The sequence below is a fragment of the Gopherus evgoodei genome, chromosome 4 (genome assembly GCF_007399415.2).
Source record: "Gopherus evgoodei ecotype Sinaloan lineage chromosome 4, rGopEvg1_v1.p, whole genome shotgun sequence".
NCBI lineage: Eukaryota > Metazoa > Chordata > Testudines > Testudinidae > Gopherus > Gopherus evgoodei.
This window is the reverse complement of record NC_044325.1, coordinates 137,155,975-137,183,908: the sequence shown is the minus strand read 5'-3', so window position 1 is coordinate 137,183,908 and position 27,934 is coordinate 137,155,975. Positions and strand designations below refer to the sequence as shown.

General features: G+C 42.4%; 1 protein-coding gene across 7 annotated transcripts in view; it reads right to left on the bottom strand.

Moving 5' to 3' along the window:
• Positions 1-2,920: 2,920 nt before the first annotated feature.
• Positions 2,921-27,934, bottom strand: part of SLC26A8 (solute carrier family 26 member 8) — a 32,164-nt gene continuing 7,150 nt past the window's right edge. For 2 of the 7 annotated variants that reach the window (XM_030561251.1, XM_030561252.1), the window contains 16 exons: positions 26,615-26,790; positions 25,372-25,536; positions 24,731-24,880; positions 23,421-23,503; positions 22,247-22,394; positions 20,633-20,746; positions 19,216-19,293; positions 17,581-17,676; positions 13,195-13,301; positions 11,665-11,734; positions 10,831-10,923; positions 10,606-10,740; positions 8,861-9,241; positions 7,299-7,353; positions 6,971-7,158; positions 2,921-4,533 (listed from right to left, as the gene is read on the bottom strand). In XM_030561251.1, coding sequence (XP_030417111.1) covers positions 4,312-4,533; positions 6,971-7,158; positions 7,299-7,353; positions 8,861-9,241; positions 10,606-10,740; positions 10,831-10,923; positions 11,665-11,734; positions 13,195-13,301; positions 17,581-17,676; positions 19,216-19,293; positions 20,633-20,746; positions 22,247-22,394; positions 23,421-23,503; positions 24,731-24,880; positions 25,372-25,536; positions 26,615-26,790 — 2,261 coding nt within the window. In that variant the 3' untranslated portion in view covers positions 2,921-4,311. The remainder of the gene's footprint in view (positions 4,534-6,970; positions 7,159-7,298; positions 7,354-8,860; positions 9,242-10,605; positions 10,741-10,830; positions 10,924-11,664; positions 11,735-13,194; positions 13,302-17,580; positions 17,677-19,215; positions 19,294-20,632; positions 20,747-22,246; positions 22,395-23,420; positions 23,504-24,730; positions 24,881-25,371; positions 25,537-26,614; positions 26,791-27,934) is intronic. The other 5 variants (XM_030561254.1, XM_030561253.1, XM_030561257.1 and 2 more) reach the window with 5 other exon arrangements.

Sequence of the window (27,934 nt, the reverse complement as noted above, 5' to 3'; positions counted from 1 at the left end):
GAGGCCGAGCTCGTGAAGAAGGCCCCGCCCCCTGGCTCTTCCGAGCGCGTCCGGCAACGCCCCCTCCGACGGAAGGGGAGGAAGGGGGGCCGCTGGGTAGACTCCTCCCCCGAGCCCAGCCCCGCCTCCAACTTGTCCATGGTCCCGAGCGCATGCGCAACCCCCGGAGGCCAGGAGGAATCCGACCGACTGAAGGGGTGGAGAGCGGGGCGGCACCGGCAACGCGAAGCACGCGCCGGCCTGTGAGCGAAGCGCTCAGTGTGACGCAAAGCTGGCGTTGCACCGCCTCCTGCCCCCTCCCTACAACGCACAGTTTGAAAGACAGTCCCCAGGGGTATTACCCCGTGTAGGAGTGACGAGGGCTCACGTGTTTCACAGTGCACAGTGCCAAGCACCCACAGCACACAATGGAATCGGTTTACCCCACTGCAGTGCCTCCCAGCCGCGTACACACCACACTGCACGCTGCCCCCCACATTGCAGCACACAATGCCATGCACACTGTTTGACATTGTACCAGTGGAGTTATGTCTACAAGTTTTGCATTTTTTGTTTTGTTGTGGTTGCGTCTGGTGCCGTTTTCATTTGGTGTGTCTTGGGTTGTGAGGAGCTATATTTTATTTTAATCCTATGAAAATCTTGTAATCCTGTTTTACAACTCTGACATATTCTCAGCCTTAACTCTGGCATAATAAAGATTGTAGTCTGGGATTTTCATCCTGTTTATGCAACGATGCCATCATCACAGCTCCAGCAACAATGCTTGTTAGTTATCTTCAGCCATATAGGGCCAGCAGAGGGAGTTCAAAACATTGGATTGGTAAAATCTATATGAGCAACATGTATTTTTTTATTTCTAGGCAACAGAGTTTTAAAAACAACCCAAACCTAGGAGCCGTTGTAGGAGCAGAACATGAGATTAGATTATAGACATTTCCAAGGTAAGGCAAGTTTAGAGCCCAAGGTATGTCCATATGTAACTTTAAGACAACAGTTGAAAGTATTTTTCACTGTTTAAAGTTGTTGTTTTGTTGTTGCTTATTACAAGCCCTTGGGATCCCAAATCTTTTTCCTTACAAAAATTTAGCTTCTGGTCTGTTAAATAAATGTATGTACTGGTCTCTTTAATCTCTATAGCAGGGGCCGGCAACCTTTCAGGAGTGGTGTGCCGAGTCTTCATTTATTTACTCTAATTTAAGGTTACGCGTGCCGGTAATACATGTTAATGTTTTTAGAAGGTCTCTTTCTATAAGTCTATAATATATAACTAAACTATTGTTGTACGTAAAGTAAATACAGTTTTTAAAATGTTTATGAAGCTTCATTTAAAATTAAATTAAAATGCAGAGCCCCCTGGACCAGTGGCCAGGACCCGGGCAGTGTGAGTGCCACTGAAAATCAGCTCGCATGCCGCCTTCGGCACCCGTGCCATAGGTTGCCTACCCCTGCGCTATAGCATGTTGTACATCTGATGGCACAGCACGGCCCTACTCCTGTAATGGGGTCTGCTGTTCCTGCATTTGTAACCAGTGACTGGCACACTTGGGCTAAACAAGATGTGTGTTCACACGCAACTTGATCAATAGTCTGTTAGTAACCATGGTAGCCACCTTTCTTTCAGATTTCCAGCAGCTTAGGCAAAGATGTGGTTTTCTTCCTGCCACCAGTTTGGCACTGATTTTTTTAAACAGTGTAGATGGCCCTCTAGCTATCCCTGTGTGTAACTGGTTTGAGTGGTCCTCCTTCCTCCCAGCTCCCTGTGCAGTATGACATACTAGAGTGCATTGCTGCATGAATTTCTGCTGCCAGCCAGTGTGCATGTCCCCTTAACGCTGTGGGACCTCTATATTGCCTTTTCACTTAGTAGTCATTTATTCTGCTCTGGTGGCATTTGACACCCTCTTTGCATTGGTCTAAGTTACTATATTATACAAAGCAATGGAAATTCAGAACCTGAATCTCCTATTTAGGTGCCCTGCCCAGACTTCCCCAGCACACAATGATACAAACAGTTAAACAGCATGGTAGCACATACATAGTTCATGGTGATGTGTGAAAAAAGTTGCAGTGTCAACAAAACACAACTGTGTTTGTTGTAACTGGGTCAGATGAGACTGTCACAACCTGGTTACAGGCATATGATTGTGCAGACAGACCTCTGGACCCTGACTTCCATTGCCCTGCCTTTTAAGTGGTATAGGTGGAGTCTTTTGGTGAAAGGTACATGCTTTCTCACACCACAAAACTCTACTGGGTGATATGTGCCTTGGTTAAACACAGGAACCTTGTGCACAGTTTTGGGATTAGCGTTAAGGCATTGCAATGACTAGACAAGAAAAAGACCAGAAAATAAGAAAGTGCCTGGAGTTCCACTAACTGAAAAGTACATGCCTTGCATAATTAATATACATATATTTTAGAAGTGTTTTTAAATCATGTTGATGTTTGAAGTTAGCACATCAGTGCACGAGTTGTGGAGTGGAAAGGGCATAGTCAAACTTTTGCTGCTGGTATTGTTTATTCTTTACATGGGTGGTTAACAGGCCAAGAGTATTCCTCCCAAATTTGCAATGGGAAGGCTCTTTGCATTGCAAAGGGCTAGTAGCATCACTCATCTTAAGTCAAGGATGCCACAGTACAACTCATAGATTCTGAAAATTAAGGCCTTGCTTGTTGTAAATTTTGTATTGCTCTGTTTTGATTGGAGCTGTCACTCACAAAGGGAATTGACTTGAAGCCACTGTACAGAAACACCACAAGGGAAGCCTGTGTACTATGAGAGTTACTCAACACAGTTAGAAAGACAGGAAGAATTGAAAGCTCCATTCACAAGTATCAGAGCTGTGAGACTGAAAGCTTCTTCCACTGTAAGAATGCACACATATATTGTTTTTAAAACCTTTTACCGTTTCACCTTACACACAGATACAGTACAATGTCCCTCCTCCAGAAACTCCCTGGAAGCCGTAGGAATTTAAATTGAAAAAGTCTGGATGATTTACTAATTCAAGTGACATTACAAATAATTAAATATTAACATTTCTATGCACCCACATATAGTTAAAACTTAACCGCCAGGAAAGCCCAGCATTGTAAGAGTCCTATATAGTCTCCCTGCTACTGCTCCACATGGAGAAACTGCACCATGCACACAGCAGAGGCTGGAGATGCTCTCACAGAGTGAAATTCATGCTGGAGCACAGGACCAGTACAGGGACTATGCATTGTTTAAATCTAATTTATGGTCTCACAAAGGGACTTAAATGGTACATGGACCTTGTGCTGATGAATTTCACCCTCAATCCTCACTCTAGGTATTGAGGCCAGGGAAGAATTTCCTGAATGTGCACATGGTCTTGGGATGTGCATCCCTGATATAGCAAGACTGCTCCTGTTCCAAATAAAACTCCACCATGTGCCATTATGGTGATGTCACAGTTTCACCAGTCTATTGAGTATGAGGCTGGTACTCAGATAATACAACTGAGAAGTTTGTTTTTGTCCACTTGCCACCTATATCTTATTCTAAAGAAGCCATTTTTTCATCTCTTAATAATGAAACTGAACTAAATGTCTCCATTTGTTGCGGTCTCAGTGAAAGTCTACCAAAAAGAGAAGCAAATAACATAATTCACCAGCAGGAGGTATTAGCAGAACTGGAAAAAAAGTCAAAGTATTGAGTTTTTTACTGAATACACTAGGCAACTTTAGCAAAGTATCAGTGACGAAATGCTTTCTTCTAGAGCAGTGTTTCTCAATGACCAAGTCCATGGACCGGCGCCGGTCCCTGAGATCTCCCTGACACAATTTAGGAAGGCAGCAAGCCCTGGTATCAAAAAAGTTGAGAAACACTGTTCAATAGTGTCACCTCATTTTGCATGCATCTGAGGTTAATGAAATAATATGTGTGCAATCTGCTGAAAACTGCAAACAAGATTTAGTCCCTAAAAAAACAACATGCAAAAGATGTGCCGTGTTTGAGGATATTTAAAAAACTACAAAGAATTTCAGAAACATGTAAAAATTAATTTAATGGTTCCAAGTTTTATAGTTAATTCACTACAAAGGTTAAAATAGCTGCTAAATAGTCCCTCTGTTTGAAAGTCCTGAAAGGTAACTTCATAAACTGTGCTGGTTTCCTTAAACCAGCAGAACCATTGGATGGACTGGCTAGGTGGCTACTTCAATAACTTTGAAAGAGACAAAGGCAAAAAAACCCACCAAAATGCAGGCAAGAACTACTTGAACTGTGCTATATCAGCACCTCTCCCCATATACTGGACTAGGATTCCCTGTCAGTTCTTGTGCATCTCAGGGATCTCTGGCATATTTCCACTTCTGCTCCCACTCCTCATCTCTGTCACCTGGCTCAGGGGGTGGAGCATCATATTGTTGGTATACGTTCATCTCTGTTTCACTCTGGAGTGAATATGTGCGGAAGAGATCGGATATCGGCTCTTCATTTAAGAGTTCGCTCCTGGTAGTCTTTAAAGAGGAAGTATCTTTGTTGTTACCGGAGTGCAGACTTCTCTCCTGAAACACACACAAACAATGCCTTCTAGTGAGCTGATCAATGTGCGAGATATTGGAATGAAAAGCCCCCCTGCTCCCTTGCATATTCCTTGATAAGACTGAAGTGGATCCAGCAATAATTTAGAAAACAATAAAACTTCTGAATTCCCCTGACAGGGTCCTTGATCTAGCAGCCAAGAGGAGACGCATTAAAATTATGTCACCAACAAGACCATCTTTGCCATAATTCACATACTGGTTCACCCCCTGCCAACATACACAAAAAATGATGTATTTCACCCTAATAATAATATCGTCTTACACTTCCATTGTACTTTTCGTCCAAAAAGATCCTAAGGTGGCATCACAAACTATACATACATAGCAGTCACTTTACCAACCAGTAAAGTGCAGCAACCTCTTGTGGGGGGAAAGGAGGAGTGAGGGCAGGTCTACACTTAAAACACTGTCCGCTGTAGTGCTTTCATGAAGATGTGTTACACCGACAGGATAATCCACCTCCGCGAGAGGCAAGAGCTATGTTGGTAGAAGAAGATCTCCCACGAACATAGTGCTGTCTACACCGGTGCTCAGGTCAGTATAACGACATCGCTCCAGGGTAGGGATATGAATTATTTACACCCCTGAGTACTGATACTGAAGTAATTCTGTAGTATAGGCCGGGGTTAGTTGTTTAACAGCACGCATCAATAGTATATAACAGTTTAGGATGGGAAGTGGAAAAAAAATGCTGCATCTAATTGAAATTGCAGGGTAAATGAAGGGAGGCTGAATTTATCTAAGTAGGCAAGGATTATGGGATTAGTTCCTTGATTTTTCAGACGTGTCAAGGTATCTTTCCTGAATACGAGTGGTCTTCATTGCAAGCCAATAACGCATTGTACTGATGTCAGTGAGATAAGCCAAAATTCTGAAGGCTTTCAGCAAGCAAAACTTCCACTGACTTCAGTGGGAGTTTTGCCCAAATCAAAGACTTCAGGATTTGGCCTACAGTGAACAGAAAATTTTCCAAAATTCATCTTTGGGTTGAATTTAAGCGAGGTGAATTTCATTTCTAAAGTATTTTTTTTCTGGGAAAATCAGAGGGTATGGAAAATAGGGACTGACTTCTAATATCCAAAATATCTCCCGCCACCCTTAGCCGCTGTGAATATTTTTTAAGGACTATGAAACTATGATCTTTAAAGAATAATACTTACCTAATTATTTACCAGGGAAAGTAGCTAAGTCATTCGTGTGATAATTAATTAGTTAATACTCAGCACTTGAGTACTGCTTTACAAATATTATTATTTGAAACCTGGCGAGAACCCAAGTGAAATCCCAGTTAGCCAGCTTCTTAGTCAGTTTTAACGTCAGCAGTTGAGGGTGTAATGTGACAACACATGAAAACGTTTAGTCCAGTTGATTTACCTTAATTCTGTAGATCAGAGTATAAAGATGAAAAGACTTTTCAGACTGAGTCCCCCTCTCTGTCACCCAACATAGCCCACAGTCAAGGCATGATTTTTCCTCAACAATATATTCTCTAGTGATATGCTGTTGACAGAACTGATCAGTAGGAACTTTTTCTGGTATTCATTCTAAATTGATCTTTGCTTAGTTTCATGCCATTACTACTATATGACCCTAAACAATTTGGGTCCAATTCTCGTCACTAACACTACTTTTATACTAGTGCAAATCCATTGACTTTCATGCTTGTGATTTACACTAGCGTGACAGAAGAATCAGGCCTTTCCTCTCACTCATTGGGGTTTAATAATGTTTAGCATATACATATAACCTGTTACATGGTGGTACTGTTTTCCTGAAACAGCTATACTTTGCTAGCACATTTTGATCCTGCTGGGAATGGATTAAGTGGTTTCTGATGACTCAATACCGCAAACGGTTCATTATCTCAACTGCATATCAGAGAGCTAGCAGAGGTTTTTTGGAGGGAGAGAATTAAAGTTGTGGGCTAAGCAGTCTCTGAGGTAGGAATCCTAAGAGCAGCCAAGCTTGGGAAAAGATTTTAACAGAACTTTATCTTATTGTTAATTTCTTTGTTAAAGCCAATCTCCAGGAAGGGGATAAGTTTGACTTTACACAGTGTGTAGAATTTGTTTTAAATCAAACTGCAAAAGGCACCTGGCCACAGCACTATACATCTTCAAAACTGGTCTACAAACATTAATTAATACAAAAGGCTATACCATAGGGCAGTATTATTGTCTTCATTTTATAGGTGAGGAAACTGAGGGACAGACTGATTAAGTAACTTTCCCAAGATCACAGAGGGAGTCAATGTAAGAGCTGGGATTAGAACCCAGGAGTCCCTGGGCTACCATATGTCCATACTCATTCCCCTAGCTCAAACTGCCTTTCTATGTTTACACCTTCAAATCCTTGTAGGATCACTAGGCAGCATCTAGATTTAAACTGAGTACCACACCTTCTGTTCTTCTGTGAGCCCTTCATCTAACTCCTGGTCAGGCTGTCCAGTGCTGAGTGCCATAGTCTCTGGCCTTTGATTCTGTTCCAAAGCGGCCAGCACAGCATCATGCAGCGTTAGAAAGAACCGTGCTTTGGTGACACAGTCATCAAAGAAATCATTCTTCTCAAAGATTGCTATTACAGAGACTGTAAAGCAAAACAAAAAACACCACCAATGCAGACAGGGCCACATGAAGGAGCACAGTTAAAGCATTTCACCAAGGTTTAAAATTTATCTTTTTCTTACAAAAAGTGGTTAAATACAGCATTGCCCATACAATACTCACGGTGGCAGCTGGCAATCAGGACCGAAATGCCAATATTCTGAAACATGTGGAACATCTGTAGAGAGAATTCCATATTATTATCAGTGCCATTCTCATGCTCTATGCAGGAATGGCCCTGGCACCAGAAGGCAGGACATACAAGGGGGAAAAAGCTTTTGCTTATAACTCTGCTTCTCTAAAGATACCATTCTTCTAGAAGATTTAATCCGGGGTCTTAGGTCAGTGCAAGACCAGCAGAACTCTCATAGTTCAAAGAATTCTGACTCCAGAGAGCCAGGTCCCATATTGGACATCATGTCTTCAGGATATAAATTCGGCCTTCCCAGTATTCAGATCAGTTGCTTTGGTTGTACAGCACGTGGAGCTCTCATATTAAGTCAACTGGAAATGATTCAATGTTCACACATGTGCGTGCAAACACAAAATATGCCCCAGAGTAAACAATGGAAATAAGGACCTACATTTTCAAACACAAGCAGTAAGTTTGAGTGCCTCTGTTTTTGGGTGCTCATCTTGAGACACTTTAATTTTAAAAGGGCTCTGATTTTACAGGGCAGGTGCTCAGCATACCCTGAAAATCAGGTCCCTTTATAATTAAGGTGCCTGAAGTTGGGCACCTCAAAATTGAGGCCCTTAAAATCATTAGTTGTCCTTCAGCTGCTTTTGAAAATCCAGGTCAAGTGTAAGTAGAGAAACTCATTAAAAGATAATCTTCAATATTTGAGGAGAATCAGGTGAGAATCCCATTGACATGGTACCTTCAGAGAAGCACAGCTACAGGTAACTTATTTTCTCTAAAGAAACTATCTCAAGGATTTTCACTTGAAGCTAAAGAGATGTCCCAAAGAAAAAATAGATAAGGCTGCAATGAACAACAATAACAAACCAATGCCAACAGAGAGAACAGACATTTTTATATCTACTCTTTCTGTCTAGGACTAAGATAACTCTTAAATGTCCAGACAAATCAAAAATGCTCACATATGCTAGAGACAAAGACTTCATGTAAGAACATGCTAGCTTACAATAAGGGATATCCTAACATTTTAAATAAAACATCTCAGGGAGTTGAGCCTCTCCTACTCTGGAAACAAGAATCAGCACTTTAAGTGTCCCAAACAGGATTTCCTCCTGGCAAGCTGTAATGAAGTACAAAGCACTGAAGTTCCAAAACAACAGGCACCCAGCACTACCTAAATATGCCAAAGCTTCCAGTTTGCAGTGTGAAGGGGAAAAAACAAACAGCAGAAATGGGGAAAATTAAATGAGAGATTAAAAAAGTGATTTGAGTTGAAATAGTCTGAAATATTATTAGTGACTCAGGTAAGGGCATTTTGCATGTGTTTTTTAGATCTACGGTGTACCTTTAAACAACAGCCAGGGAATATATGCGCATCTTGGAAACTACACATTTGTGAAAATACAAAGATAGGTCTTGCTCCCATTAAAGTCAATAGGAACAGGTACAGGTGCTTATATAATAGGTAACTTTAGGGTAATGGGAAGCATCTGATGTTGGGCAAACTTCTGTTTCTACTTTTACATGCACTGAAGTGACTTGCCTGCCTCAGTAAATCTGAAGCTTGCAAATCCACAAACTGCACCATGCTGAAGTCTAAAATAATAGTGTGGACTGGATATGCTGAAAACTCTGTGGACTGCAACTGTACTGGTTCCTGGCATAATAGTGTTGTGGAAGTATCTACTCCAACGTCTGAAGAATTCCATATCCTCTTCCCTTCATCCTTCTTTCCAGTTTCAGGTCTTGCTGCCCTGAGCCTGATGGCTGTGGACTGAGCATGCTGTGTTTGCAACATTCCTGTTGTGAGAGTCCCAGAACTGTGCTTCCTTTCAAACTTTGACCAACGTATCAAATTCAGGGAAGATGATGAAGACTCATTATCCCTATGAAGTCGCTTCACCAGTTTCTCAGTATAGGGTATCTAGAATGGTAAAGTGGAGAATAAAGACAGTTAAGAGAATTGTGTCGAGAAGGTAGAATTTCTCTTGCTGCAGTTATGACAGCATGGTAAATCATTTGATAGCTTTCCTCTCTCATGACAGAAATACCTTTGAACTTATGCTAAATATAGCACTAAGCCACAACAGTACATAAATTAGTAGGAAATTGATGCAAGTCTTGGTTGTGGTCAGCAGAGTACCTTCAACTACCCTGGAAGTGCTGTGTTAGCCTAGTGCTGCATGCCTTGGAGTTGCTTATTCCCACTGGAATGTGGGCCACTAATTTTATATTGCATTTTTTAAAACAGAAGAAGGTTTATGAGGTTTTATGCACCATATTCTTCCCCTATGAAAAGCAGTTCCTAAGATAAAGTGATGAGAAAACAGAGAAGAGGCTATCATTTTTTTCCTTAACAGTTTGAATATATGTTTTTGTTATTTAATTTTTAATCCTAACCCTTTCTTGTGATGGTTTCTTGGTCTCTCCCTTCTAAGCCTAGCTGCCTTTTCAGCATTACCTAGCCAATAATTTTAACATAATTCCTTTTTTAAAAAGTTAAGTTTGGAATACTGAATAGCTCCAAGTTTGGCTTTTACACTAGAAAAAGAGTTAAAAGCAGCTGAAAAGTTCACACACTGCAGCTTGGCACTTTGGAAGAAGATGGCAGCTCAAAGCGATCACAGACTTCCTTCAGAAGCTCAGTCCTGCCCATCCTTCCAAAACTGCTTCCCCATAAGTGGCTTTTGTTATCTTTTACAAAGTACATTGGATAATTTAGAGAATTAAGAATATTGCAGAAGCCTCTTCCATCCATTTGCTTATGACACTGTCAAATTCCAATTATGGGGCATGCGACTGGTTGTACAGAAGGCATTTAATAGAGTTCGTCATAAGGAGAGGAGAAATCCTCTGATCACGGAGACTGTGACTGGTAGGATTTGACGTATTTAGTGATCCTGCATTCGTGGGTATCTCACATTAGGAGTGGCTAGAATTCTTCAGGAAGCCAAAGGGAGTCTTTAATGGGAAAAGGAACGCAAACCCCTATTGAGGCATCTGACAAAGTTAGTTCTTTCAGCCCCAGAAAGGAAGGAAAATATGTTGAGTTTTCCCACTGCTGGTCAATTCAACCAACAAGCAAAATTTCAATTCATCTACCATGGAAGATATAAACAAATATAAGGGTTGAGAGCAAATATAAGGGTTGTACTGACTTATTTTTGGTTTGCAAATATATACGCAATTAGACATGGCTTTCAGGCAAGCTAATGACATGGCCCTCAGTGTCACAAAGTCTGGGTGCCCTGGCTAGATAATTATTAAAAAAAAAAAAAGGTAGCTGACCCTGGGTAATAGCTCAGGTGGATCGCAAACACAGGCACACTTCAAATCCTTTCTCTCCAATCCAGTGCTAGACAGACTAACTGAGATTAAAGCTCTCATTTCATTTTCATCGAGGGGCACTGCTTTCACATCCATCTGAAAAAGACAGACCGTGTATCAGAGAGGGTCGTGTGCTTCCAATGGAGGAGTTCAGAAGCTGATGGTGATTGGAAAAGTGGCATTTACCTTCTGTAACAAGTAGCCTTTGAAGTGTCTCATATTTGCAAAGGAAATGGAGGAACAACACTGGAAGATTTTCACACCTTCAATCTCCACTGCCTAGAAGACAAAACCGGAGTCTCTGAGGTTTGTACCCACACTAGAAAAATGGTCCACGGCTGACATTGACAAGGGGTCTCCTCCGACCACAACAAGCCACATTGTTTTCAAAACTCATTAGTGAAAATACCCTTCAGCTTGTCTACACCAATTTTTTTTTAAGTTCTCCCACCTTTGCAGCTCCATGAGTTTAGCAATAAAGGGAGTACTAATGTAGACATTACTGTTCACCACAGCATTATCCAGATCCGCATACAGTAGGGTCAACAACATTATGGTAAAAATACCAGTGCCCTGCTCTTGCTACCACTGCCAGAAAAATTTTTAAGAAACTCTAGTACAAGTGTCACAATCCAATAGCGAATTGATAACAAAAATCTGTCACACAGACACAGTCATTATTGACATCTGTTGTGAAAAATGGGTCATTGTCCTAGCATAGACAAGGCCTGACTAAGGACAGGAGATCAGCAATAAATTCTGTATAGTTCCAGCAACGACAGGAAGCAAGCCTTTCATTACTGGTGGAGCCTGTATCGATAGAGTGAGCTCCCAAAGTGACAAGTCAGACCGATCTCTATCTTTAGGCAATTTGTATCACTCTTCGCTGCCAATATTCAAAGATCCTTACAGATTTTCAAGGCTTGAAGTGAATGAACTGAGTCTGATGGATCACTCACAGGTGTCCAAGTGAAGAAACTGGATTACAGAGAGGGACTGAGTATTAGTTTTTTCTCTTACCGCTTTGTAGTCAGATAAACTTCTGTATAGATCCGTGTTTGGAATCAGGCCCAGCATCACAATCTTCATTCTGAAACAAGGTGTTTATTAGATTTCCTTAGAGTAGAGAGAAAAACTAGCACCACCCAATATTTTGGTCCCTGTCTCTATCTTCTTTATTGGATACCCCAGCTGTGGCTTTGGGGGTGTGACACCCAAGCACCCGTACCCTTCACATCAAAGTTTGAACCCTCTAGAAAGCTGTTTCAAGCCAGGGAACACTCCAGGCAAAGGTATGTAAGAAGGCATGTAGTCTCTCCCTCCCACAAATCCAATATATTCTCCAAAGAAGTGAGGAAGAAGGATCTAGAGAGTGACTAGTGTCAGTGTGTAGTGACACTGTACTCAAAGAAATCCATTTCCTGGTAACTTTTCTCATGCTTTAAAGTATTGTCAGTACACATCCCTACTTTTGGGAAATTCACAAGCAGTAACAAACTGCCAACATAGTATGAATGGGGAGGATATTTAAATGAAAAGCTATCCAGAACTACTCTCCAAAGGTGCTCATTGGATGTCAAGGCTAGGTCACGAAAATGATGCTGCACAGAAGTATGAGCTAACTTCCATGTCACAACTCGAAATATTTTCATAATTGTGACATTCTAAAGGAATGCCTTAGAAGCCACTTTGGATCAATTCAACTGAGGGCTGTAATACTTTGGTCTAATTTTGGCTGTTAGACTGGTATGGGGGTGGCTGGATGGTATTTAGTGGCTTGGGATATACAGAAAATCAGACCTGAGGATCTGGTGATCCCTTTTGGCCTTAAACTCTATGACTCAATAAATGTGTTCTGATACTTTTAAGGACTGGGACACCTGCTAGCTCATAGCATGTCTCTGTACAGAATTTAATGTCCTTTGATAATCACTGGGAAGAAATAATCTGCCCCATAAGTCTATCAATGTAAACCTTAAATAACCGGGGGGAGAGGGGGTGCATGGGGAGATTTTACAGAAGAGTTTTGTTCTGTTACAGGAGTAGAGAAGGGTCCCGTTAGTGCCGATCTTGAGTAAGCTGATCTCCCCTGGCAGTGAATGCATTTAGTGAGAAGAAAGATATGTTGATGGACCGAGTCAGGTAAATATCAATTACCACTTAAAGGATAATCTTGGAATGAGGACACAGTGTACCACCTTATTCTTATGGAAGACTGTGTATGGAGGGTAGGTGATTAAAGTGAGCAGTTAGCTGAATCTCCTGGCTGATGTTATTGTCACAGTAAATGGTTTTCAGTCAGGTGACAGAGGCACCCTTTCCAGAGGCTCAAATGGATAGTCCATCAGCTAGGCTAAGAGGTTAAATTCCCAAAAATGTACCAATTCATGCACAGATGTGAAATTATTAGACCTGAGAAACACATTAACCGAAGGGTTTATCCCATAAGCACAAAACCACTTCTGTACTGGACTGTGACATACTGCTATTCCCAAAATAACAACTTTAGGTAAACTTAGTGCCCCGCTCTGAGGTAACAAGACCCAGTACCTGTGTGACCTAACAGTGATGATGAAGAAGGTGAATCCCATTGCGATGATCAAGCCAATATCAAGACCAAGACACAGAACAGCTGCAAAAGTCACAATCCAAATAACCTTTGAAAAGGGGCAGAGAGGACAATATTTGCTGCTGAAAAGCTCAAACAAGTAGAAGACACAAACAGTCCCCCCATGTAACCTGCTCCATCTCAGCCACCAAAGACAGCATCATTCACTCAGTCAAACCAATAATTCAGCTGCATCCTGTCCTGATAGATGTACCTGGGATGGCTTATCTTGAGCAGAGCTACTGTAAACCTCAGAAAGGCCCTAATGACTTTTCAGTTGAACTTTTCTGGGGAGCACCGTCAAACACTATCTCCACACAGCACAGTCAACTTGTGGAACTCCTTGCCTGAAGAGGTTGTGAAGGCTAGGACTATAATAGGGTTTAAAGAGAACTGGATAAATTCATGGAGGTTAAGTCCATTAATGGCTACTAGCCAAGATGGTAAGGAATGGTGTCCATAGCCTCTGTCTGTCAGAGAGTGGTGATAGATGGCAGGAGAGACATCACTTGATCATTACGTGTTAGGTTCACTTCCTCTGGGGCAGGTGCACCTGCCACTGGCCACTGTCGGCAGACAGGATACTGGGCTGGATGGACCTTTGGTCTGACCCAGTATGGCCATGCTTATTATCTTATGTTCTTAAGCTAGATTTATTATTATATTAGTAATAGTATTACAACAGCACCTATGAGCCCCAGTCATGGCCCAGGAACACACTGCTAGGCACTACACAAACACAGCAGAATGAACTATGTTATGGCTGCAAACATCATGTTGGTTCTGCAACATTTTTGAGAGGGGAGATTTGGTGGGTTTACTTAGGAGGGGATCAGCTAAATGGAAAGAAAAGGGAGAGGAAAGAAGGAGAAGGGGACAGAGCAGGGGAAAAAGTGTGAAGGAAAGCTGAGGTGAAAATACGGTGAGAAGGGAGTGGAGGGCTAGAGCAAATAGCCAATCAGCATAGGGCAGAGAAAGTCAGAAAACATTTTATAGTTGTGACTGGACTGTCCAAAGGCCAGAAGGTCCCTGCTTTGGCTGCTGCTGGTCCTACCACACAGCATCTCTGGCTGGCTTTTTTCTGCATCTCATTAGATTGCTGTATGAAAGTAGAGGTTAGAAATGATAGCAGCTGAAGTGTCTCAACTTCACTCCTGGAACATTTCTACCCTGGAAGTGGTAACAGACAGGGAACAAAGCACAGGGCTTCAGAACCTCAACCATAGAATCAAACTACCAATGCTGATAGATTTACTCCCCCTACTCCATCAAGTATACAGGTACCATACGTTTGAGGATGCAGAATCCAAAGTCCGTAATACACCAGTGGCAGTGTTATGTGTAACTACAAGGGGATCCAAGTTTGCATACATAATTGTGCCCTACACCAAGAGGACTAGAAGGATGAGAAGGCCTGACTGAGACAGGCTGCTGAGAATTCCCAACACAGGTCTGGAGCGCCATCTCCAATGTTAGAGAAACTGTACTGAGTCCCTGAGTACCAAGACCCAGTCTCTCCCAGAAGGAGCTCATGTGCTAAATCCTGGAGTGGAGTAACAGGGGAAAGAACCCTGCTCTGGTCAACAGAAGAAAACATAACCACTCTCGTTGGAAATGGAGGCACAAGTGACCCAGATGTGCCATCCTTTCCAGTGGTCAAAGAGAGTATCGACAGAGGTTGACTCCAAAGTCTTCACAATCTGAGGAGGATGAAAAGTTGATGCTCAGTATCAATCTAAAGCCTTCTTATTCATAGATTCATAGACTCTAGGACTGGAAGGGACTTCGAGAGGTCATCGAGTTCAGTTCCCTGCCCTCATGGCAGGACCAAATACTGTCTAGACCATCCCTGACAGACATTTATCTAACCTACTCTTAAATATCTCCAGAGATGGAGATTCCACAACCTCCCTAGGCAATTTATTCCAGTGTTTAACTACCCTGACAGTTAGGAACTTTTTCCTAATGTCCAACCTAAATCTCTCTTGCTGCAGTTTAAGCCCATTGCTTCTTGTTCTATCATTAGAGGCTAAGGTGAACAAGTTTTCTCCCTCCTCCTGATGACACCCTTTTAGATACCTGAAAACTGCTATCATGTCCCCTCTCAGTCTTCTCTTTTCCAAACTAAACAAACCAAATTCTTTCAGCCTTCCTTCATAGGTCATGTTCTCAAGACCTTTAATCATTCTTGTTGCTCTTCTCTGGACCCTCTTCAATTTCTCCACATCTTTCTTGAAATGCGGTGCCCAGAACTGGACACAATACTCCAGTTGAGGCCTAACCAGTGCAGAGAGTAAAGCGAAAGAATGACTTCTCGTGTCTTGTTTACAACACACCTGTTAATGCATCCCAGAATCACGTTTGCTTTTTTTGCAACAGCATCACACTGTTGACTCATATTTAGCTTGTGGTCCACTATGACCCCTAGATCTCTTTCTGCCATACTCCTTCCTAGACAGTCTCTTCCCATTCTGTATGTGTGAAACTGATTGTCCCTTCCTAAGCGGAGCACTTTGCATTTGTCTTTATTGAACTTCATCCAGTTTACCTCAGACCATTTCTCCAATTTGTCCAGATTATTTTGAATTTTGACCCTGTCCTCCAAAGCAGTTGCAATCCCTCCCGGTTTGGTATCGTCTGCAAACTTAATAAACGTACTTTCTATGCCAACATCTAAGTCGTTGATGAAGATATTGAACAGAGCCGGTCCCAAAACAGACCCCTGCGGAACCCCACTTGTCATACCTTTCCAGCAGGATTGGGAGCCATTAATAACTACTCTCTGAGTACGGTTATCCAGCCAGTTATACACCCACCTTATAGTAGCCCCATCTAAATTGTATTTGCCTAGTTTATCAATAAGGATATCATGTGAGACCGTATCAAATGCCTTACTAAAGTCTAGGTATACCACATCCACCACTTCTCCCTTATCCACAAGACTCGTTATCCTATCAAAGAAAGCTATCAGATTGGTTTGACACGATTTGTTCTTTACAAATCCATGCTGGCTATTCCCTATCACCTTACCACCTTCCAAATGTTTGCAGATGATTTCTTTAATTACTTGCTCCACTATCTTCCCTGGCACAGAAGTTAAACTAACTGGTCTGTAGTTTCCTGGGTTGTTTTTATTTCTCTTTTTATAGAATGGCACTATATTTGCCCTTTTCCAGTCTTCTGGAATCTCTCTTAACAGGGTTTCAGTGATGTGACGGTATTAAATGGCAATTGGGGTCATGCTCCTCTCAGCTCAGAATCCTGCATGAGGGGAGAGGGGATGTGTGTCCACATGTGGTGGGAAGATAGCATGGCTCCAATGGACACTGATTCCTATAGGTTCATAGTTCAGTCACCAAGAGCACACTTCCATCTACAGTGTGGATCTACTTGGATAACTTTTTAAAAGCAGAACCTGCAGTTAAAGTGAGAGGCCGGCAACAGGTTACAGGCTGCTTTTAAACCAGTATATGTTTGAATAAACTTCAGTTCAGCTAATATATTTTTGAAATGTTTTTAAAAGCTGTTTTAGTTCAGCTGGAAATGATCTAGGTTCATAGAATTTTAGAAAATCTTGTTTCCAGCTATAAGCCTTGCCAAGGAGTAGGTTACTCAAGTTTTATAGTGTTTATATATAAACAGGCTACTAAAGTTATGGGTCTCTCTTGTCCCAGCTACCAAAACCACAGCATTGGCCAAGAGTAGTGAAAACAGGATGTATGATCTAGAAGCAAACCTCCAAAGCTAAGTTTCCTTTCCTTAACATGCAGGACACTAGAGGAGGTATCACACCTAGTTTATCTATTTATCAGTTAGGTACGTATGCCATACTCATAACTGAGGGATCTGAGCATTCAACATTTGTCTACTTCAAACATATGTGGAGATAATGTTGCTGGTTTTTTCATTACATATATTTTATTTTGGGAGAAACTTTCTTCAATATATTTGTTCTTTTTTTAAAAAAAAAGGATACAAAGTAATCTATAGGTGAAAAAGGGTGTGGGCTGGCTTGGGTGAGGGTGAGAACTGTTTCCTTACAAACATCCAGCTCTATTAGTCTGAAGTCACCCACATGGTGCCTGAACAGTTTGCCTCCCCTAACATTTTGAGGCCATAAGCAATTCTGCCTATATTGAAATAATTGCAAGTTTATTTGTAAAACTATTTCACTCCATCAAACAACCCCCTGCATTAATTCAACCTCCTCTGTGCATCAGGGGACCATCTCTCCAAGAGTACCTGAATTGTTTGCTCTGCATCCTTCCCTGAAAGTACCCCACTCTCCCCACCCCCCCCAAATCCCTGTGTGAGTCTTTCTCACTTACAAAATGATACTTATCCTGTCTCCACAGGGTGGGGACATCCATAAATTTTTCAAGAAATGGGAACATGTTGACCATTACAATTGCAGCTAGTACTGCCTATGGGAGTCAGAGAAAAATAGCATTTATTTTCCTGTTAATTCATTATGGGATTCTAAACATGCTATGAAATGGATACATAGACCATGGCTAGATAAACTGCTAAGTTAAGGTGTTAAAATATCTACATTTCGGTAATTACCGTGTACACACATAACTAACAATTTTCTTCTGATCTGTAAACCCATATTAATTTTGTGTATAATCTCTTGTCTAATATCACAGGAATGTCTGCAAATATAATTGCATTGTCTGTTGAAATATGTGTTAACCTCCACTGCAGTACTCTTCAATAAACCACTGCAAATATGCTTTTGCCTCCTGAAACACTAAGGGAGGGCCACATCGCCACCACAAAAATACTGCTTCTATAAGGAGTGCTTTCCACTAGCACGGACAACACATAGCCAGACAGGGGAAGCCGTCTGACACCATTTGTCAAAAACACCCCTTTTTCCTAATGCAGACAAGATAAATAGGGGTGGGTAACATCCAATTTGTCAGCTAGTTCTGGGAAAGGGCTTGGTCTTCCTATCGTAGGCCATGTCTACACTTACAAGCTTATAGCGACACAGCTGTATTGATACAGCTGTGCTGCTGTCAGAGTGCTCGTGTAGCTGGGTCATGCAGATGGGAGAGAGCTTTCCTGTCAACATAATAAAACCAGCTCAATGAATGGTGGTAGCGATGCTGGTAGGAGAGCGTCTCCCACCGACATAGCGCTGTGCACATGAACGCTTTTGCTGTCAACATTTATGTCGCTCAGGGGTGTGGTTTTTTCATATCCCTGAGTGACAAAAGTTTTGCTGACGTAAGTGCTAGTGAAGACATGGCCTTACAGAGAGGCCAAGAGACATTGGGAAATATGGCTCGGCCTCAGCAGTTCCCTAAGTAAAACTTTCAAAAGAATGGGAGAGCCAGAGGAAATATTAAGAGACAAATGGAAAATGGGTCCCCGAAGAACAATATTTTATTATAGTCTCATATGGCAATGAAAGATCTGGGGGAGGCACTTTAGGAGACCATTTGGTTTTGGAATAAATCTCAAAGTCCAAGCTGGTACCAGACATACTAAAACCAAATTCCAGTTGGAGAGTTTTGTGTCCTTCAGTGAAGTCTCTAAGGCACCAATCCTACAAACACATACACATTTATGTCTTAAGAGTACTTCATGGAAGTGTATAACTCTGTTGAGTTCAATGGGACTACTCGGTGTAAGAGTTAGCAAAATAGGGGACTAAGATAATAGATTAAACTTTTATTTTTAAATGATGGATTCTGGCTATGAAGTTTCATTTATCGTTTAGCCAGCGAGATCAAGCTTTTTCTAAACAACCAGAAATGGGCCTGAGATGCAAAATTTTCTATCTGCATTTTCAGCCCCATAAAGTTTAGGGGAGTTTGAATCTGTGACTTTGGTTTGGTCCCATGCCTTGAAACCATTAACTGTAGTGTAATCCCTAATTCATTCTGGAAGACTTCTGTGTTATGCTTAGTTATGGGAGCAGCCTACTTACATTCTATTTCAAATTCACTTACATTAGGCAGAGACTGGAAAAAGTGTCCTAGTTTCATCACTACCACTAGCATTATGGATGCTCCAATTAGTGCTGCAAACTGAACACAAATATTGTGTTAGAGATGCATTCCGGAGCTCACCGTGTGTTGCTCCTCTGCTAAGCAACTCCGATATCAAAGACTGTATAGCTACCAGCAGTGCATCTTATTGAGATAAGAAACTAATGAGGGATTTTACAGTACAATGGGAAATAGTACTTCAAAAGTACTATTGCTTTGTCAAACCCTCCACCTTCGAAGCACCAGCTTTCACTGGGCTACTCATCCCATTGGCCTAATCCCACTCAGAGGATTCTGAAAGAGTCTGGTGACATTGTATATCGCTCAGATACACTCTTCTTTTCAGTTGAAGGACCATTTGCCCACAAACAGTATAAGCAGGGGGATTTGAGACCTCCTTCAAGTAAGGAAAGGGATAAAGGAAATCGTGTGCCTCTGATTGCAAGACCACCACTACTGCGCCCTAGTACAGGAGCAACAGCAAAAGTAGATGACCTATTGTATTCTGCTATAGATATTGCAAAACTAGTAGTACATGATCATGTAATTAAAGACTGCACGTTAATGCAGAAGCATAAGGAGACGGAATTAACGTTGCACAGGCATAATTGTGAAAAGTGGCGTTTACAGAAGTCTGTAAATTGCTTGGATGAAAACCAGGTCCTAGTGCTGAGGTGGGCAAACTACGGCCCACGGGCCACATCAGGCCCACGGGTCTGTCCTTCCCGGCCCCTGAGCTCCCAGCTGGGGCGGCTAGCCCCCGGCCTCTCGCCTGCTATCTCCCTTCCCCCGCAGCCTCACCTCGCCACGCTGCCAGCGCTCTGGCCTGCTGCTCCTGCTGGGCAGCAGGGCTGTGAGCTCCTGCTGCTCTGAACTGCATGGTAAGGGGGTGGGGAGCCGGGGGGTTGGATAAGGTGAGAGGGTCTCGGGGGGGGGGGGGAGTCAAGGGACAGGGAGCAGTTGGATGGGGCGGAGGTTCTCAGGGTGGTCGGTCAGGGGACGGGGAATGGGGGGGTTGGATAGGCATGGGAGTCCCAGGGGACCTGTCAGGGGCCAGGGGTATGGATAGGGGTCGGGGCAGTCAGGGAACAGAGAGCAGGGGGGGTGGCTATGAGGTGCCGGGGGGGGGGGGGGCGTTAGGGGCAGGGGTTCCAGGAAGGGGTGGTCAGAGGACAAGGAGCAGGGGGGGTTGGATGGGTCGGGAGTTTAGAGGGGGGGCAGTCAGGGGGCAGGAAGTGGGAGGGGGTTGATAGGAGGCAGGGGCGAGAATGTTTGGGGACCTACCCCTGCCTAGTGAAATTATACTGATCCTACATGAGGGTCTGGAAGCTTGACCTCCTGATCAGGTGTCACAGCTCATACAACCAACCCAACTCACCTGTGTTTTTCCGCCTGTCTTCTCCTGAATGACAGTCCCAGAAATAGCACAGCTGACAGCAAAGCTTTTGAAAAATGAACTGAAGATATTGCATAACCCCACAGTCATGAGCTCCTATAAAGTACAACCAAAACAAAAACACACAACCCCAACACTTACTTATCATAGTAACTGTGTTTTTTTCCCAAGAGTGATATTACTATCTGCTCCCACTTATGGGATGCCCGCCTCTGCTGCTAAGCTTTGGGAACCTTCTGGAAAAGCAGTGCTTGCTAGAGCGCTCCCTTTCATTGTACCACATGTTCATCCCTGAAGCACTGACCTCAACAACTTCAGTTCCCTCTTCTAGAACAGTCCTTTTAGAGTGAACTCTAGCACCCAGAATGAATGACACCCAATTAACATGCACAGCATAATGTACTTATGCAAATGCTGGGTGCAAATGACATGCCCTTTGTATTCCCCGAAGGCTACAAGGAGTCATGCTGACTTCCTACCTGCCTTAGTTCCATCCTAATAAAATCTCAATGCCTTTGTAAGAAGCTAAATATTAAAAGTCGCAAGCTTGCTAGTTACTAAAGTACACTAGAAATAATGGAGTTTGGGGCCCAAAGACTTCCCATATCATCACTCCAGACAGAGAAGATCCTTATACCAACAGGTGGCTACAGAAAGGAAGGAAATGAGGCTATTCATCCCTTTTTATAACCTTGGCTATTAATGTTTGGGTACTGTGCAATAGGCACCGCTCTCTGAACAGGTTCCAAAATTCATTGGCATAAGCAGGGGTGCATCCCACAATTAGGAACATACAGAGGTCAGGTTGTAGAAGAAGCAGTTGTTTTAGCCCAGCCTCTCCAAACCCCCTACCATATCCCAATGTATCTTTCTTCAGCGGCAAACAAACATCCATATGCATGTGACTGGTTTCAGGCAGGGTGCTAGAGGTCACCTATTGTTTTAGCCCAGAGGTGGCCAACCTGTGGCTCTGGAACCACAAGCGGCTCTTCAGAAGCTAATATGCAGCTCCTTTTATAGTCACCGACTCCGGGGCTGGAGCTACAGGTGCCAACTTTACAATGTGCCAGGGGGTGCTCACTGCTCAACCCCTGGATCTACCACAGGCCCTGCCCCTACTCCACCCCTTCCTGCCCCCTCCCCTGAGCCTGCGATGCCCTTGCTCCTCCCCCTGCAGAGCCTCTTGCACACCATGAAACAACTGATCAGGAGGTGCGGGAAGGGAGGAGGATGTGCTGATTGGAGAGGCTGCTGGTGGGTGGGAAACACTGGGAGCAGGTGGGGGAAGCTGCTAGGGGCTGCTGACATATTACTGTGGCTCTTTGGCAATGTAAATTGGTAAATTCTGGCTCCTTCTCAGGTTCAGGTTGGCCACCCCTGGTTTAGCCTTTCTCAACCTTTACACTGCTTAGATAGTTGTAATTCCAGTGCTCTTCCTCCCATTGGGAAGTTAGCTGAGTTGCTGTAAAGCCACTGGACTGCATTTCTGCTCTGCCTCTGGGACTCCCACCACACTCCGAGCCAGTTAGTGGCTTTGGTAAGTGACAAGTAAGTCCAGTTGGGCTGGGCTGGGAAGCACGTGAGTTTTGCTCTTACCTGGTTGCTGGAGATGCTGTAGTTGTGAATACAAGAGTACCTCTTTCCCACAAAAATGAGAAGGAAGTAGCTTACAATAGCCAGGGAGAAGGCATGGGCTACAATCCTACTCAAATTTGATAAGTCTGGCAGCGTAGGAGGCAGAAACCTGGAACAGCAGAGAATAAATTGTCTTAATCTTGTTCTGTGCCTTACGTACAATCCCCCTGATGCTGATGGCATTCAGTACTCTCCAGGAGATGCTCTGAATCTTGTTGGGGTGTCCACTGCTATCTCATGAGAATCCCTTAATGTATTTGCACAGTAAATGTAAGTCAGTAATTTGTGGAGAATACTGTTTAAAAGAGCAGCAGATGGAGGGAGGATCAAAGAGCATGCAGGTAGCCTCTTTCCAACCAGCATATCCACAGGAGCTGGGCAGGATGCCAAGCATTACCTTAAGCACTAGGCAGAAACCTGGCTAACACACAGACAAGCGTGTCGTGGCCCTATGGGAGGTGGGAGAGAGCTACTGGCTGGGGTGTGTCTAGGCTCCCCTATCTACCTGTTGCTTTGGCAGCACACAATGAAGGGGGCACAGACTGCACCTATTTGCAGCAGCAATAAGGATCATTGCTGAATGTGTTTCACCCAGCGCCCTCCTCTTAGAAATATCCTGAACTGCAATGCACTTTCCACTTGGATCCAACTGCTTGTCTATAAACTCTTGGTGCCTGAATTTCAATCTCTGTAAAATAAAGATACTTAATATCTCAATTGCAGGGATACTATAAGATTTAGTTCATTAATGTCTGTAAAATACTTTAAGCCCATTGCAAGGAAAGCCAAATGTAAAGAAAAATGACCAGGGCAAGAAAAAAAAAGATTTGGAAAAACAACAAAAACCAAAACCACAAACAAGAACCTCTCTCTACAGTTTAAAAAAAAATTTAATCTAAAATGTAAATAAATAAAATAAAATTTGTGGATGACAAAGATTGGTGGATGGTAAATAATGGTGAGGACAGGGCAGACATACAGAACAATTTGGATTACTTGGTAAAATGGGCCCATTCAAACCAAATGTTTTCAGAAAGTCAAATGCAAAGTCATACATCTAGGAACAAGGAATGCAGGTCATATCTCCCTCTCTGTAAAAAGAGTATATTTTCATTCATAACTAGAAATTACCAACCTGTATGGAACCATTTTGGCCACAAGCATACTGGACTCAGCATGCAGATGCACATGGTTAGCAATAATGGTGAATGTAATAATCTGGGAAAGAAAACAGGAAAATTATATTATAGATAGTAAATTCTTGGGGGCAGGGACTGTCTTTTCATACATGTTATACAATACTTCCTTAAGAAATATCCCATAAGAAAAGCAGTTTCTAGTTTGTGATAATGGAAGAGGAGGAGAAAGCTAAGGACTTGCTCACAAAATTCTATCATAACTTAACTATGGAATGTTTGAAATTCCACAGCAGCTACCTACAGATTCTTTCTGCAAGTGGAACCTTGAAATAACCTGTATAATGTTCTTTTCAATAAAATATATTGCTACTGGCACTTCTGAACTTCTTGCAGGTGACCATGATTGTGATGTGGCAGTATGGGAGGCATCCTATATAAGGAGATATTACAATCAACTCTTTTATAGACTTGACAATTTTTGAAGACTGAAGAGTTAAAGTTTTCTTTTTCCAGTTGTTAAATTAATAATAAAGCAGGATGGAAACCAGTTTACAATCTCCGATCCTGGATTCCGACATGGCCATCGTCACAAATGGGCCCTATTCTACAAAGTGCTGAGTGGCCTCAACTTCCACTAACATCAGTCAGAGTTGGACTCTAAGTACATTATTTCCGGGGAAAAGTAACTCTGACTTGCTGAACTTTCAGGCTTTTGGCTGAGCAAAATAGTCAGAGTTTTCCTTTCAGCCTTTTCTGAACTCATTTTTACATTTAATATTTTTGATCATTAAAAAAAAAAAAAAGACTCAGGAGAAGAAAAAAAGAAAAAGAGAAAAAGTAAACGAAAGATGACAACAACAAAATCTGAATCCACTGTTGAGTCTGAACGTCTCCCACCTCTGGGAAAGTTCAGAGTCAGACCTGGATTTAGAAACACCAATGAGTGTTTGGATGCAAGGTTCTAATTTTGCCCACAATAAACAAAGATAAGAAATTCCAACTCTGATCCAGAGGATAGACATGGTGTTTTGGTTTGCGCCCATCTCTGAATAATACTTTGCATTTATATAGCACTTCACAGACATTAGTTACTCCTCACAGCATCCTCAGTAGGCACGGATGCAGAGATTTAGTAATCGTTCAAAGCCACTCTCCAAATCAGTGGCAGAGCAGACAGTGGGACTCAGGAGTTCCTGGTTCACAGCCCTATGCTCTAGCCACCAGACCAAGTTGCCTCTCACATAGTGAGACTTTGCTGGTTTCTATTAATTTTAGTTATCATAGTGGACATATGGAGAAGACTTACCAGGAGAAGTTCCATGGGGAATGCAACAGGACTGTGCTTGTAAGTGATCCTGATACAATTGCTGATCCTCAGCATGACTAGGCCAACCAAAAATAGCAATATACTGGTGGCATTAGCCTTTGGGAGAGCCATGCAATAATGAAACAGGTTCTGAAAGGGAAACATCACAGAGAGGATGAGAAAGCAGTATTACAGCTTTTTATATAAGCTGGCAGTTCACACTCTCTAAAAGGATGACAAAGGATGCCCTTGTATTTCAACTGGTAGGCCCTTCTGTAATAAAAGCATCTTTAATGGGAAGAGGGAGACAGCTACTAGAACACAGCAAGATTTTAAAAATATGTTTTCTCTAGAGAGCAATACAGAAAACAACAGGACAAATATGGTGGTGTACTTCTCATTGTGTTTTCTAAAATGAGTAGAGAACAATATACTCTCTCCAGCCCCTCTCTCCTCCTAGCATCCAGAAAATCTGCATACACTGTATAGTACACCCACCAAGGAAGGGTGAATGCAGCTACGGTTGAGACTTGCCTAATTTCTCCTCTAGCAATGTGCTTATACTGAAATTATCTTAATTTCTGAAGCTGTTCATCCCCTTCCCCTCCAAGACGCAGGCACCAAGTATCTGGTTTACTCACGTAGAAAATGGCCAGGGGGCCCATATGGAACTTGATCACAATCCCGAAGATGAAGGAGAACTGGGATACGATGACATGCAGTGCCGCTGCAGTGAGGTAAGCATCGATGAGGGTCTTTGGCAGATAGGTTGTGACAAACCCCAAGCAGAAGCAGCCTAAAAGCAACTGAAAGGAAGGCAAGAGAGGAATGAGAAGTAGTGGCACAAAGGGGACTGAGCCTGACACTAAGTGATCAGCTACTTTGGAACCTAATCATTAACTCTCCAACTCCCTCCTTGTCCTTTAAAAACCAAAGGCCTGATTCTCCATTGCTTTACACCAAGTGAACTCATTTGTATCTGTTGCATCCACTTTGCATGAGTGTAAAACACTACCAGAGCAGATTGACAGCATTTTTCATCTACTTTGTACAGGTATAAATGATTACATAAAGGTGCAAGAAGTGGAGAATCAGGCTGCCAAATACAAAACATTTAACTCTAACTATACAGGATCACACAAGGAGATTCTCTGACCTCCACTTTTGATATGAATGATTAGGAATAATTCCAAGATAAAAAACAATGTTAAAGAAAAATTAAGAGTCGGTATAGAAATCAGTACATGTAAGGGTAAATCCTTACAAGAACATTGTAGTTAAGAAAAAAAAACTATTAGAAAAAGGTAGGAAATTTAGATTTAAGGTTAAAACTTACAAGAAACCCAGACACTTGAAAGCATGGAAATCCACAGATAAATTACCAAAACTACCAAGCATCACTGGCAAGAGACAAGAGCAGACAAGTGGGGAGAGGCAGAGCAAAAAAGAGTCTTAAAGGTGGAGTCAAAAAGCTGAAATTGATTCAAAGAGATTCAATTGGTGTGTGCGCACAGGTGTTTTGGAGGGAACGAACAGAACAGGCAATCATTGAGTGATCTATCCCCTGTCATCCACTCTCAGCTTCCAGCAGTTCTTGCTGTGTGAACAGAAAAAACGCTGATTCAGGCAATATTATGGAGGAAGATGTACCAGGATTTGGAAATGAATTGAATGTGTGGGTTAAGGGGTAGAGGCACCTTGACATACCTTGGTTGGAAATCATAAGAGGAAAAAGAACTAGAGCCCTGTGTTCAGTGCACTGCAAAAATATATATTCAAACGTGTGCTGAGAAAGTTTAACCTCTTGGTAGTTCTAGTTCCCTGGTTTGTACAATGTCCATCAAGGCCACATCCATAGGGAGCTAAAAGAAATGCAACTTCTACCTGGATGATCCCAGTCAGAAATGTTGTTGATGCAGTAAGTGTCAAGGCTTCCATGTAACTCTTCATATAATTTGCATCTGAGAAATTGGCAAAGGTTCCATTAGTAGTCAATACAGAGCTGAAATTCAGAGTCTTCAGAACATCTGCCACCATTGCATTCAAAATGCTGAATGAACCTGTGACCAACAGAAGCAGAGAACAGAGAAGAAGGCTGCATGATTCCCTGCAACCACAAGTCCATCTTTCAGCCCCACCCATGCACTAGAAGGTCTATTTTCAGTGTGTTTGTGTGTATGAGCGTTTGTACATTCACACACACTTAATAGCTATAAAAAATCATGTCTCAGACGTATAAAATCAAGTCTTAAACACTGATTCTCACTCACCAACCTCCCAAGTATATGAAATTCCTGATATACCTCTACCCTGATATAACATGAATTAGGATATAATGTGGTAAAGTGGCGCTCTGGGTGGGACGGGGCTGCGCGCTGCAGCAGATCAAAGCAAGTTCGATATAATGCATTTTCACCTATAAAGGGTAAGATTTTTTTGGCTCCCAAGGACAGCATTATATAGGGGTAGAGGTGTATATCATCCAAAAGCTGACTACATTTACAACCTACCTCACAGACATGAACTATCAAGTCATTCAGAGGCATGACCAAAGATTATTTCAATACAAACTCTAAACAACCTTTTAACCCACTTTCAAATAGACTGAAGAATGAATGTGAAAGAAGTCAGCTGAAGAAGGAAGTGCAGCTCTGGCTCTAAGACTAGAGGGCACCCTGTGCCCACTTACTGTGATACAGTGGACAGCCTTTTCATGGGAAAGGAAGGGAAAACAAAGAAGGAGGTCTAAGATCAGAACCATCACCAAAAAATAAATGCCAGGGCTCTGTTGACAGATTTATGTCTCCAGTCCATTTGTTTGTTGATCTCTCTGTACAAATCTCTCTCTGTCTCATGTGTTTGTGTGTTGTGTGAATTTATAATTAGGAAAAGTGCAGAACCATTAAGAATGCGATAATGGCAAGCAGCTGTGAGAACCCAAGAGCAGACCAGAAGCCAAATTGTGACTCACAGTCTGGTGCCCCACTTGCTCTTGGGAATGGTGGGGGAGAGATGGAAGGAAGAGTATTCTGTGCAAGCCCTGCTGTGTCTGGTGCTGATTACTCTTCTATGGAATTCTGGCTCTCTCCTCTGTGCTGGTATCTGTGATGTGGATAGTCCATGCAAGGAAGTAAGTGGACACCTTACTCCCTTGTGCGGGTATACAATGTAGTCCACAATTGAGTCCTAAGTGATTTTGCTCAG